This window comes from Buceros rhinoceros, unplaced genomic scaffold (genome assembly GCF_000710305.1).
Source record: "Buceros rhinoceros silvestris isolate BGI_N320 unplaced genomic scaffold, ASM71030v1 scaffold25260, whole genome shotgun sequence".
In the NCBI taxonomy this organism is placed as follows: Eukaryota; Metazoa; Chordata; class Aves; order Bucerotiformes; family Bucerotidae; genus Buceros; species Buceros rhinoceros.
Genome location: NW_010390543.1, coordinates 20,938 through 34,802, shown reverse-complemented (window position 1 = coordinate 34,802; position 13,865 = coordinate 20,938). Strand labels below are relative to the sequence as shown.

The 13,865-nt window shown below is 50.4% G+C and overlaps 1 protein-coding gene across 1 annotated transcript in view; it reads left to right on the top strand.

The window, feature by feature from the left end:
- The first annotated feature begins 697 nt into the window (after nucleotides 1–697).
- REXO1 (REX1, RNA exonuclease 1 homolog (S. cerevisiae)) overlaps nucleotides 698–13,865 on the top strand; it is a 30,077-nt gene continuing 16,909 nt past the window's right edge. Inside the window, exons 1-3 of the mRNA XM_010138283.1 lie at nucleotides 698–740; nucleotides 6,618–8,389; nucleotides 11,519–11,620. Coding sequence (XP_010136585.1) covers nucleotides 698–740; nucleotides 6,618–8,389; nucleotides 11,519–11,620 — 1,917 coding nt within the window. The remainder of the gene's footprint in view (nucleotides 741–6,617; nucleotides 8,390–11,518; nucleotides 11,621–13,865) is intronic.

Below are 13,865 nucleotides of genomic sequence, written 5' to 3'. Positions count from 1 at the left end.
CTGAGCATCTGGAATATCTCTCTTTTAAACATATCTGATGTTTAAACATTACCTCTGATTTCTTTCTTTTCCTTTTGTCAATCCCCACAGCGCTGTGTTAGCGTTGGAGCACCCGAAAGCACAATTTGCCAGTCCAGGCTTCCCAAACCCCTCTGCCTGGGCTGGGCGAGACGGGTTGGTGGCGTCAGGATGGTGTGTCAGCTCCCGTCATAGCGTAGGCATGTGCTGGCAGGCAGGGCCAGCTCGTCTCCCTCCCCACGTGGGCTGTGGGGCCCGAGGAGTGGGGCGGCGTTGGGCTCCGGCAGAGGGCACGCAGTGGGACGCGGGGTTCGCTCTGCACGGCCCTGCTGGGGGATCGCTGCTGAGGGAAACCACTGCGCTCGCCGCCTCGCGTGGCATGAGTCAAAACCCACGTGCGCAGCTGGGGAGCGGGGAGAGCAGATGTCAAAAAAATCCCCCCAAGGTGATAGTGGTAGCACCAGGAAGCAGCCCAAAAGCCCCTGCAGACGCTCCAGTGTCACCCAGTCCGGCTTGGAAGTAAAGGAGGGTGAAGGCGGGACTTTGGGTGGGTAAGTCCTGCCCTAATTATCTCTGCAGCCCAGCGAGTGCTGTGTCAGCACATGGTCAGCGTGTTGTGCCACAAGCCTTTGCTGGAGTGTCTTAGAAGGCAGCAGATATTAAAAGCCTCCAGTACAGCATGAACAAATATCTGCAATATTTATTAACCGCGGGGAGCTCAGGTAACGCTTTGAAGTTCTTGACTTACTGCGGAGCGAAGTTGTGTTGCTGTGGGGGTTGCGGTACGGGGAGAAGCAGCCGCGAGAGAAGTTTCCTCTTCAGGGAGGCTTTCACGTGTCAGCCCTTCCTTCAGCGAGAGGCTTCGGTCCTCGGGGCTGCGCCTGCCTCTGAAGTACACGGACCGTGCCAAAACTCCACTCTGCTTTGGAGGGCTCAGTCGCACGAGGATTTTCCTTGCTCTTCCTTAAAGAGAGGCTCGTGCTGAGGATCGGGGAGCGTCTTGGTGTCTGCGGAGCTGCGGGTGTCTGAGTCGTGAAGGAGCTACAAAGTAATTCCAGCCTGTGAGTTGACTAAAGCCGGACAGGTTTTAAAACCAGTTTTAAGTTCTGGTTTTAGCCCTTTGTAAGTCACAGCTGAAGTTTTTACATCTAGCTCAAAAGGGGCTTTGCTTTAGTTTGAACTTTGTTTTTCCAAGTGCCCGGTTGTGACTGGGGTGAAATACTGTGAGTTTTTTTCTTTCTTAGATGGGAATTCTTCCCCCGAAGTAGTTAAAGAACTGAGGCAGGTGTGGGGTGATAAGTTATCTCGAGCAGCCAGAGAAAGGCTGGAAAATCGAGGGACTGCTGGGTGAGAACTAAGTCTCCTGTTAATTTTTATTTTTGTTTTCAAACAGCATTTCAACTTTTCTTGTCTGTTGAGGAATAAGCTTTAAAGCTAAAATGAGAATGGAAATTGCTTCCCAGAACCCAAATACTGAATGTCCCGATGAATGCGTCACCAGCGTTAGAACGGTGAGACGCCTTCTAGCCCGCGTGAGGACGGGCCGTGGGCTCGGGGAGCAGTCGTGACATCTTGGGTGCCCCCTTCGCTTTCTGCCCGTCCTGGCAAATGCACCAGTTGTGTTCCTCGTGTTCTTTCCTGGATTATGGGAGAAAGGCACCAGTGGTGGGATTTCCTCTCAGGAATACATGACGTTTGTCACAGCTCTTGTGCCTCCAGTGCTCTTTGCCTGTCACTGTTGTTTGAGCCCCGGAGAGGGTGGGATGCTGGAGGAACGTAAATGATGCCTTTTGCAGGGGCCGGACCATCTTGTTCTCGCTTTTGCATCCTCAGGTTTAACTGATGGTCCTGTGTGAAGCAGCGGTGGTCCCTGCTGTCCCCTAGGACTGTCTGTGAGGCTCTCAAGAGGGTGAAGCCACCACATTTAGGAGGCTTGAGGACTTTTCAGGTGCCTCCTCTGCTGTGCCAAAGGCAAAACTGCACAAAGTTGCATTTTTTTGAATAAAATTAAGGGAGGGAGGGTGTGTGTCCTGCATCCCTGGACGTTGCTGTGTGAGCCGCTTTCCGAGTGTGCCCTGACATCCTCCTGTCCAAGTGAGTGACTTGTCCCCCGATACCACTCAGGAGGGACACGGCCCGTGCTGGAGCTGCTCCCTCATGGCAGGTCCAGGTCCTCCCCCACAGCAGTGTGGGGCAGCTGCGCTGAGCAAACAGCTCATGGCTTGTACACGGACAATGTCTGGCTGCTCTTGTGCGTCGGTGTGATCTGCCCAGCGCTGGTTGTGACCCCCTCCAGTGAAGCCCCCAGACAACCAGTTCAGCCCTTTGGTGGCACCGAGCGCTTATGTTGGCTGCCAACATCTGGTGAAACCGTACCCTGACTTCAGCAGGTTTTGTCCCAGCAGGTGCAAAAATACCACAGGGTGGAGGATGACTGTTCATTCTTTTTTCAGCCTTGCTAATATAAGACTTTCTTTTCTCATATTCGTGTCCTTTTTTCCACTAAAGAAATGAGCGTGTTGGTTCATGAGGTGCTTTGACACAGTAAATACCTCTCAGAGTGCACAGGGAGAGGCCAGCTTGGACCAGATGGGCTGCAGCACCTCTCAAACCTCACTTCCCTGATGCTCTCAGATGAGCACGAGGTTATCTATGCTTTTAATACCTGATTTTAATAATTAAATTTACTCTAAAAAGAGAAAGAAGGAGCAAAAAAAAATCACGAGGACTAGGGTTACATTTAAAGTTGAAGAAACGTTTCTCTTCTCTCCTCTTAGCTGCCCTCCTAACCCTGGATAATTAATTGAAATGGACTGTTTTAAATCACAGTGTTAATTATTTCCAAGTGGTTGGATATTATTGTGAAATTAATTATTGGAAGTTTGCTTTGGGTACTCGCAAATGAGGCCCGTGCCCCAAACTGCTGGTTAATTCTGCAGAGCAGCAGAACTCGGCCTTTCTGAAACATTTTGTTCTCGAGACACCGCCGTCTCTTCCATGAAGCATTAAATGAAAAGCTTCAAATAACTTTCCAGTGGCGACAATTTTCCTGTAATCGCAGAGGTGGTGCCTTTGCTAAGTGCCGGCCCTGTAAACACGGGCGAGCTGCTGAGCTAACAAAGCGCGCTGTGACGGTCAAATAAAAATGCCGGGTTTTTCCCCCTCCGAAGAGGGCTCTGACAGCTTCCCCCATCCCCGTCTCCCGTGAACGCAGCTCCAGGGAACAGGGGTGACTTTGGCAGCGGGTCTGGAAAATGTTTGCTGCCCTTTGGCCTGCAGGCTCGTCCCTGCTGAGTTCCTCACTGCTGTAAATTCAAGAGTTTCCCTTTTTTGCTCCTTAGCAGCCGCTTGTTCTGTCTGGAAGGAAGGTCCTTGTCCGCCCTGTCCCAGTCGTGTGGAGGAGCGCGACTCCTCTCCCAAACCCAGCAGGTTTACCACCCGCGCCCCTTGAGGGGATTTAAGGCACATGCAGTGTGTGTTTCTGCGAGGCTGCTTGGACACAAAAGGCATCTTTTTCTGCAGAATGACTCACTGTAAATAAGTTTTACCGTTGAACAGGTGACCTCGTACTGGCGTTATTCCTTTGTTTGCTGCCTTTGCTCGCGGCACGAGCTGGAGGGGCCGGTGTGCAGCCCGCAGGCGTTGCCGTGCGGCAGCTCTGTAACCAGCCAGCTCGCCTCACGAGTGGGGCCTCGTTTCCCAGAACTGGCGTCGCTGTAACCAGGAAAGAACCCACCAACCTTGTCTATTTTTTGAAGCCTCTTGTTTTACGCTTGCGGGTGGAAGTGGCTGCTTTAGGTTCATTTTGGTGCATTCTCAAGTAGTTCCAGGTTAAATTGTTCGCTGAGGCCTTGTGTAAATTACTAATAAGCAATATTATATTACTAAGTGTGTAGTGTTGCTGTTAACTTCACCTTTTCGTGTCGCAGCAGGACTCTTTCGTACGGCTGAGTTGAGTAATTTATTCAAATCATTTGTTGCTAAAGGCTGTCCTGGTAGCAGCTTCGTTCGCAATCCTGCGAGGAGTTGTCATCTCAAGTCTCATTGTCTCATGATCCTTAAAGGAGAGCAGAGACTCCTTACATCCAGCCAAAAAGAATTATTCTGCTACGTGGGGCCTCTCGCTCATTTTCCTTCATCGGAAATACTGCGAAGGCCCTGTGTGTCTGAACAGCAAAACCCGTGTAGTTCACCTGGCAGTAAATCTGTAGTGTGTCTCTGTGTGTGTGTGTATATATACACACACATAAATAAAATCCCCTTCGCCTCGTGTTTCCGCTACATTATCTGCAAATGCACCACGGCCAGAGATGATGCTCCTGATGAGTATCGTGGAGCCCCACACAAGGGTCCTTCACAGAAAAGGCAGCCTTTGATCAGCAGTGCTTGGGGAGTCCATCAGGCCTCCTCCACACCTACAAAAGGCTCTTTCAGGAGCCGCCTCGAAGCCCGCTGGTGTTCTCCAGCGGATGATGTTAATGGGTTTTTACATCTGATCTTTCCATTGAAAGAAAAGGTGTGAATTAGTTATAAACGGTAGATGGTCAGCAGAGAAAGAGACACCTGGTCTGTGCTGTCTTCTACTTCCTACCCTGATGTAGTTAAAATAATTTGCTTTTCTGCCTGGACAAGGTGTCTGTTGTGTCATTGGCTTGGGGCTGGTTTTTTGGTGTGGTAGTGTGGGTTGTTTTTCACTTGGCTGGTCTTTCGATCTGGACTCTGTGTTCTCACCTCCTCATAGGCCACCTAATCCTTATCTCCGCACAAATGACCAGGCTGATGCCTTCACAGCCTTGTGGCAGATCTTAGGTCCCCACCTGGAGTTAGGGCACTAGCTGATCCTCTGGACGTCACTGCCCTGCTTGTCTCTACTGCTGGGGAGTCGATGCTCCACAAAGTGGTGAGAAACGAGGCAGTGGGTATGGAGGGCTCTGTTCTGGATCAGCTGTCGGGCTAAAATTGATACCCAACTGTTTCAATAACATGTTTATATCCAATAGTCTTGATGCTGCTGCTGTTGGCATCTATGTTTGTGCCAGTTTTTTCCATGGCACCTGCCCCCTTGTCGTGGTTTCTTCTATCTCTGTTGTGGTGGTTCTCTATCTGACCAGAGTACGGCACGTGCCGGCAGGCTCCGGTTTGGCACCTTGTCCCTCCCTTTCTGCCCCAGGGTGAGAGCTGGGCTGGGCGTTGTGATGGGGAGGAGCAGACACTGGTTTGGAAATGCTCCTTGCAGCTTGGTTGTAAAATACTTTACAGCAAGGGAGGAGAAGCTCGTTACAGAAATACATCACCCTGTTCCTCTCCCCCCCATTTCTGGTCCTGGGCACAGCTCAGACTGTCCTTTGGAAGGTGGTGACATACCACACTGGCCCAGGGTCCCTGCTCAATCAGGAGCTAACTGGTTTGGTAAGAACCTTTGCAGACCTGAGGGGGTAAAAGGTATTTTATGAAACCGCTTTTATTTTAACCCAGCCTTTTACTCTGCTTCCTTGGCTGCTTGTTCTGCCAACAGCCAGGGAGGTCCTTTTCTGATACCAAAAGGATCATCTCAAAAAAAACCCCCTCAAAACAAAACCCAGCAATATCCAAGACAAAACTCAGTCTCATGAGCATGGCAGAAACAGCTCCTGCGAACACTGGTCATCTCTGGCTGTTACCAGAAATCCCCTTGTCCCTCTTAGACCTGAGAGATGGGTTTTTTGGGATTTCCCCATGAGTTGGTAAGGGAGCTGGGAGGGTTTGGGATGCCGTGGCAGAAAGTAGTGAACGTTGATGTTTGTGACAACTGCTGCCACGTTCTCTTCAAGGTGAATGTTACCAGATGAGCTGTAACGGACTCTCCAGCTGTACGTTGTCCCTTGGATGGGTTGCTTTGGCATTTGCATATCGTTCCATAGGGTGGACCATCGCTTTCCTGTGGGGCTCTGGGTGGAAGAGCTGTGCACCGTGGTCAGAGCTGTAGTCCTGGAAATGAGGCCACCGAAGGGACTTGTCTGAAGAAAGACATGTTCTGGGTGTTTCGTGTTCCTGCCTTGGTGGTTGTTCCGTGGGGTTGAGTGGTGTCGCTTTTTCTTATGCAGTGTGTCAGTCCGAGTAAAGGTATCCCTGCAGCGGCTCTGAGAAATGCTGGGCTCTGAGGAGCACTGGAGGCTTTCCGTGGGCTGTGGACATTGGCATCGGGAAGCAAGACCTAATCCACAGGTTCCGTATGGGAATCCTCTTTCCTCCCTTGGTCACTTCATTGAATTAAGCGCATACTCAGCTCCTCTTGGTCCTAAGACAGTGATTATTCTTTGGTGCCCTGAAGAATATTTCATTTTATAGAGTTTTCCATGAGTAATGAAAGCACTTTGTGAATAGATCTTTAGTCCTTAAGACCCAGGAGCAGTTTGTAAAATCTCATCCAGCCACTGGCCAGAGAACGTTACTGGTGGCTTTTGGTATCACGCATTTGTTCTGTGGTGGCATCACTTCTGTAGCGACTTTCAGTATTGACCTTGACGAGAGCAGACCTTACAAAGACCTTTTTTAGGTTTTACTCCAAAGAGTATTTTCCCCGAATCTCTGGCAGTAAATCCTTTTTCTCTCTCTTCCAGAGCGCGGCTATGATCCCTACAACCCCGAGCTCCCGAGGCCATCTCTGGAGACAGAGGATGGGGTGCTGGGTGACATTACCGACGTGACACCCGGTATTCTGGAGCTGGAGCTGGTCAACAAGGCCATTGAGGCAGTCAAGAACGAAGTTGAGAGAGAGCAGAAGAAGTATGAGGAGCTGCTAGAGACGACAAAGGAGTTCAGTGCTTCAGAGGCCTCCTCACTCATTTCGAATACACCCGCCTCCGCTGCTGGGGCACAAAATGACTCCTTTACCTCCTTAGAGTATAATCCAGGTAGCTACAACTTTAATAACAACTCAGACTACAACCCCACTCCTCTCGGCGCCGCTAGCCGGTCCAGTAAATACACTCTGGATACTTCGCGAGCTAAAGGCAGCGCACTGGAGTACGTCCCCAAGGCTGTCATACAGAATAGAAAGTACAGTAGCACCGTCACTAACACTAAATACGTGATCGACGACTCTAAGCCTTCTACAGACTTGGAATATGACCCCCTTTCAAATTACTCAGCCAGGCTTTTAGGCAAAGCCGCAACAAAGGGCTATAAAAGGGGCAGGGTGCCCAGTTACGAGGATCCTTACTCTCCGTCACGAAAGAAGCTCTGTGAAGTGCCCGACGACTATGAGGTGTGCGCCAGGTTCTCCTCCTCGGAGGACGAGGCTGACGTGGATTATAAACCCACTTCTGTCAGCTCACAATCAAAAGCTGGTTCTGAAAGCGAATCAAGCGATGGGTTACCCGCCAAAGAGCAGAGCTCTAAACTGGACGACTTTGCTTCCCCGGAGAGCAAAGAAGGGGCAGTGCAATACAGTGTTGAAGACCTCCCAAGTTCCCAGAAAAATCTTGCCAAAAACTTACCGGACAAGAATGCAAAAGCAGCAAAATCGTGTTCTGGTAAAAACGACCAGGAAATGGAAAACAAAAGCAAAGACTCAAAAGACAAAACAAAAAGGAAGAAGTCAGATGTTGGTAAAACACCTGGCCTGGGTGAGGGTGGGAAGAAGGAGAAAAGTAAAAACACAGAAAGGGACAAAGTGCTGAAGAAAGAAGAAAAATTAAAACCCAAGAATGAAGAGAAAAACTGCAAAGATAAAGGCAGCAAAGTGAAAACCGATGGGAATGGAAAGAAACCTGAAAAACAAAAGTCAGAAAAAGCAGATGGGCTTAAAAAAGACAAATCCAAGTCCAGCAACAGCAGTTCAGGGAAAAGCAAGAGTGAGGGTGTCAAAGGCTCCAGCACAGAGAAGGTGGGGAGCAGCAGGAAAGAGTCCAAGCTGAAAAGAGCCGACATGAAGAATGGGAAGGAAACCTCTGGTCATAAAAACAAAGAGAGAGGGACCAAGTCTCCAGCACTGGAGCGAAAGAAAGAAAAGGTCAGTTCTACAGAAAAAAGAGACGCAAAGAAGGGGCGGAAGCAGCAGAGCTTGAGCCACGCTGATCTGTTTGGTGACGAGAGTGGAGACGACGATGATAAAGGCCGGCCTTTGTCATCCACGTTACTTGACGTGAGCTCAGACTCGGATGTCGATGACTCGGGTTCAGACTCTGAAAGTGAAGATGAAGGGCCAAAGAAAGTGAAACGCTCTAAATTGTCAAAGTCATCGTCCTCTTCCTCGACCTCTGATGACATTGATTATTCCATCCTGGAGAAAGATCTGGACTTCGAGTCAGATCCCATGGAAGAGTGTCTCAGGATTTTTAATGAATCCACAGATGTGAAAACTGAAGACAAGGGCAGGCTGGGAAAACAGGTAATGCTGGTTTGGGCTGGCTGGTTCCCCCCTCAGCGTGAGAGGGTTCCACTTTAGCTGAGTGGTGGTGCTTGTTCCTCAGGAAGAGGGCTACAGAAGGAGGCTCCATGTCTTGGTGGAACCTCATCTCTGTCAGGACTGAGTGCTTTGAAGAGTTTGCACCTGAATTACCTGCTGGATCAAAAGCTGTTGCGAGGTGTAAGGATTGAGTTACCTCTTGTGTGAGAGCCCTTGAGCTCTCAGGGTTATCAGTCACCACTGTCTCCATCGGCCGGCGGTGGCGTGGATGGCTGGAGAAAAGCCCTCAGGGAGCATCATGGGTGGTTCAGACTGATCTGAGCGATGCCTTGTTGCAGCAGAGCTGGAGGAACATAGTGGCAGGTAGAACCAGGACAATGTGATGGTGCAAGTGAGTCGATGTAGTTGGCACCAGACACTTTGGAGACTCCCCGAGTTACGCTTTCCTATTTTAAACGCATGCTGCAGGTATTTTGAGAGGATCTCTGGGTACCTTGTAGCTGGCTCAAATGAGAAATGGAGGGTAAGACTTCCTCAAGAGGTACAAAGGGTTTCAGAATCAGGAGGTAGGAAGGCAGCATTTGTGTGAAAAGGCTCAGCCAGCGGCTCAGGTGGTCCCCAAAGGCTGCGAGACCCTTGTTTTTGTAGGTGAAAACAGAACCGAGCAAGCGTGAAAGGCCAGAAAGCAGCTGCAGGCAACGATTCCCCAACAGCGTTCGGGGCAGGGGAGTAGGAGCAGGCAAAACCGCGTCCTCTGACATCTGAGTTTGGCCGGGCAGCGGGAGTGAAGCCTGGTCCTGGGAGCGGCCACCTGCGCGGGGCAGGATCGTGGGTTTTCTGCTGGGTGATTTTGCTGGTGTACAGGGCAGGTGCTCAGGGAATTGGGGTGGAAAGAGCTTTAAGAAACAAAAAGGTGGCAAATTTGGGAACCCCCCGAGACTGGTACCTGGCACATGTGAGGTGTGGGAGTCACGGTATTAACTGGGAGGTTTAATGGGGCACGGTGACGAGATTGGGTGCCTTCTGTGTACTGGGGGTGAGGGGACACCAGAGGACCAGTGTCTGTGCAGGGAGTTACCGAGTGGCTTCGGCTGCAGGTAGCCTGCATCCCAGTGGAGCTACTGGGAGGCCATCAGGACTTCCAGTGTGCTCCAGTTTAGCCTCCTCACGTAGTGAGACTCCCTTTGGGTTTGTGGATCTGAAGGAGGGGCAGGGCGGGCGCGGCAGGAACCACCTGGCTCCGCAGTGGAAGGCGGTTTCTCCTGCGGCTGTTGACTTTTATTCAGACATTGGTGCTGGTTTTCAGGCTTTTGTTAGTGGGGTGGGTGATGCAGCCGTGAACAAAAATTCTTCCATTCATCCCCATGTGTATGTGGAGGACAAAGTGAGCGGGATCTGTGCGGGGAGGAGAGCTGGTCTGGTGAAAAGAATAGTTGGGCCACACACGCTTTTTGCTGAACTCTCTGTTGCAGTTACGTCCCCGGTCTGTCCGCACAGATCTCTGCGTAGCGGACAAGACCTTTTTAACACCTGTATGAAATGTCTTGGTAGAAGAAACTACCTCACGCTGTTCAGTGAAAGGGTTTTCTTCTGAACTGTAAAGCGTTTCTTGATTTTGCTTGTTTAAAATTGAACTATTCTTTCTTCCGTGGAATTCCCAGCTTGGAAAGAGAGCACTTTTGGTTTTGGTTTCGTTTCTCCAAATTGCCCAGTTTAAGGGAAAACCATTTGAGGGGGACACAGTCTATAGAGGAAAACACTAATCCGAGGAGAGCTTTCCAACTACGGGGCAATTCAGACCAGGCTGAACTCAGAAAGTGCTGAACCAGGGGCTGCCAACCCACTGCAAACAGTTAATTCCGACATGGATCGGCAATGTTGAGCTGTCAGCAGCCACGTGTGGTTCCTGTGCACGGGCTTTACCTTCTGTCCCTGCCTGAAATTGAGTTTGGAAAGGGAGGAACGAGCGTTGGGAACAGCGGAGGGGCCCCGCTTTGAGAGGTTGGTGTTTGTAAGTAGGTTTCAATCCCAGCTGCATAACTGGCGGGTGGGATCGGACACGGGGAGTTTCTGTGCATCTGGAATAGTTTTGCAGATGGAGCCCGTGTGGTTTGGTCTCGGTGACATGCTGGTCCAGAGAAAAGGTGTGTGTGGGCAGTGGGTGCTACTCCGCTTTGTATGAGAGCCAGTGAGGGATGTAACCGAGTTAACGGGCCTGACGAGTTCCTGGAGCGTGCGGAGCTTCAGCATGCGGCACTGCTCCGCGACACCGAACACGAGCTCAGCCGGAGTTGGAGTCTGAGCTCACCCCCAAACTCAGCCCGCAGCTCTGCCGCTGTTCCTGGGAGATCGTCGGGCTCATCTCTGCTCAGAGCTTTGCCTGAGGGAAAACCGAAGCAAGGCTGACTGGAGGGCAGCGAGAGGTTTGGAAAAGGAACTTGTGAAGAGTGTTTTGTATAAAGAACTGAGAGAAATTCAGAGAGGATTTTGAAGTGGTTTCCCCTCCGGGAGCAGGTCTGAGGTGTTTGCTCACAAGTAGCTTGACCCGGAGAGGAGCTGTTACGTCCCTGTGGGCTTCTGGCCGTGCAAGTGTGTGACCTGGGGATGTGTCCCCACAGCCCTCCCACAGATATGGCTGTGGATAGAACTGCTGCATAAACCATCTCCCTAAGCGTGGAGCGGGGGCACCGTGGTTTGGCGTCGAGCGGGTTCTCAGGACCTTTTGTTACACAAGAGCAGAAGTGAATCAGCTCCCAGCTTCTTACAAAAAAACAGTCCCAAACCTCGTGACATGCAGAGGTGGCGAAGGGTGCGGTGTGAGCGCAGGGCTGGCTGGAGAAGGGGGTCAGGGCTCTCGTGGCAGTGGGGGCTGCCCTGAATCCTGCCAGTGCTGCCCAGTTCCCAGCTCCCGGAGCGACTGCTCGGCTGGCAACTGTGATGCTGTAGTTCATGGGCTTCACCCTTGGCTCTTGGGCTCAAAACAAGGTTTGTTTTCATAGTTCAGCAGCTGCCCACGTGTTCTCACCACCAGCTCTGTTGACACAAAAGGAGACTTTTCAGGTCTCCTCTTTGAGAGGTTCAGTTTTGGAAGCTTGTTCTTTTGTTTTCCAGCCATCCAGAGAGGAAGGACCTGAAGAAAAGACAGAAGATAATTTAACTACATTGTTTCCTGGCCAAAAAAGGAGGATTTCTCATCTTGTCAAACAAGGAAATGTAAGTGCAACTTTTAGAAGCAGAAGTGAGGGTTTTCATCCGGTTACGACACTGGTGCAGTCCCCGGCTCAGGCAGGAGCATACGAGGTGCTTGTGCTGGGATCCATCGGTGTCAGCTTCTTTCCTCCCCTTTCCGATTTCTGAAGAATGTGGTTGAGCTTCTGCGACAAACAGCAGCAAAACTCTAACAAACGTTTGTAAACCCGAGGGTGAGTGGTGGGAGAGGAAAGGGATTCTGCACCTTGTAACTCACCGGGATAGATCGAGACGTTCATTTTTCTACAGCGTAGCTTCATTCTGTCACTTAGATAAAAATCAGCAGATGCAAGGTCAGTCTTTGAGGACTTCACGACGCTTTTCTTTGTCTTGTGGACCCAAAAGACAGCTGCAGGGGTGTTGTCAGGAGTTTGAAGCCATTACCTCATACTGGTCCTGAATCAGCCAAGGTATCAGCAGGATCTCATTTGATCCTCATCTTTCACAAGAGTGAAAATACTGTAAATACAGAAGAGAAGAATAAAAAGCAGGGAAAACATTCTGGGTTTTTTCCTTTCTTTCTTGCTGGGATTTTAATTCATGTTTTCTCTGAGGGTTTAATGTGTTTCCCTCCAGGTGCTGAGCACAGATTAGTCAGTTTGATGTTCCAGCAGGATAAGAGTGGAGACTTACGCTCTGATTTGAGCTGGGTAGTCCAAATTAATTGTCCTTCCTTCCTTCTCTGCCTAGAAAAGGGTTCTTTGCTTTTAATAATTTGAAGCTCTGAGGTCAATACAGTGTGTTTTATTTAACTACATATCTTCAGCCAGTCCGTGTGCTTTGATAAGGGCCCTTTCTTCCAAAGTGAAGAGATAAGAGACTGAAGCAAATGGCTTGGAAATTCATTAACTCAAATATTTATTGTAAATAGGTGCCTTTTAGACACGTACAGATCTTGAAATACATTTTCTTAATGTGACAGCTGATCCCCAAACGCTTTCCAAAGCTGCGAGCCCCAGCAGAGCCATCGCATGGGCAAACAGAGCCGATCTGGTGTGCTCAGCAGTGGCTGCCGTGAGCACGCACCGGGACGTGCATTCCCTGGGCGTCTCGGCTCAGGAGGTGCCATAAGACCTGAAGTGCTGCTTTTACACGCAGGGTTGAGGCTTGTGCTTTGCCGTGTCCCTCTCAGTCGATTATCTGCTCAGTCTTGCTTGTGATGTATAGCTCAAGGACTGAGTGGGCAGAAGGGGAGGGAGCTAAGTTCTGGTTTAGTTGCCGGGGGAAATGGTGGGCCAAAGGAATTGAAGGTGAGGCAGAAACGAGTGTCCTGTCCTGCTTGGAAGCCTGTAATTACACCTTAATGGCTGACTGCACTCCCTTTGGTATCCAGAAGCTGGTGTCAGCATCAGAGACCAGGAATGCAGGAGGTGCCAGCTTGCTGCCAATTTGCAGTGTCGGAAACGCCGTGTTACACGTGGGCTGTGTGAGCGCACCCGTCTCTGAAGAGATGGCAGGAGGGAAGGGCTGTTTCTCAGATTTCAAAGGTTATTAAGCAGTGCGGAGAAGTTTGCACCGCTGCTGCTTCTCCTGTACTTCTGCTGCTAAAAAACTTCTGTCTTTGCTGACATCATTTCTGGCACCTTTCCCGCAACCTGAATTTGGACATCAAAGGAACTGCAGCGTAACTTGTTTGTGCTGGTTTGGCCTGAAGCAGGGAAGTGCCTCCACAAGGGGCAGGGGCAGAGCCCGCTTAACATTCAGAGCTCCGTTTGTGTGCTGCTCTGATCCCGTAAGTACAGATACGTGAGGCTTTAAAGTACTTACAGGAGCTAGAGACCTGGAACAAGGCTGGGGGAGGTGGGGACCTGCTGTGATGCCAGGGGAGATGGCAGCGGTTCTTCCTCAGCATGGCAGAGAGCTGGTACACTCAGCACCGCACCGCAAGGGGGTCAGGGTTGGTCACTTTTTTGTGGCAGTAGAAATGACAGCAGCACACAGGAGGCAGCGCGGGAGTAGATTTGTTTTTTAGTGCAAGACTGTAGAGCTGAGAGTACCGAGAAAGTCCAGAAGCAGGTTAAGGTCTGCGATGGGGGACATCAGGCCATTAAACGGGCAGTTCAGATACCACCTACCAATCGAGGAACATGCCAGAGGGCATCATTAACGTCCTGTTTTTTGTCAGTGACTAAATATTTTGTTCTGGAAGACGGTTGGGATCTTCTCTCAAAAACTCGTGTTTGTTAACAGAGGCGGGGTGAGGGAAAGA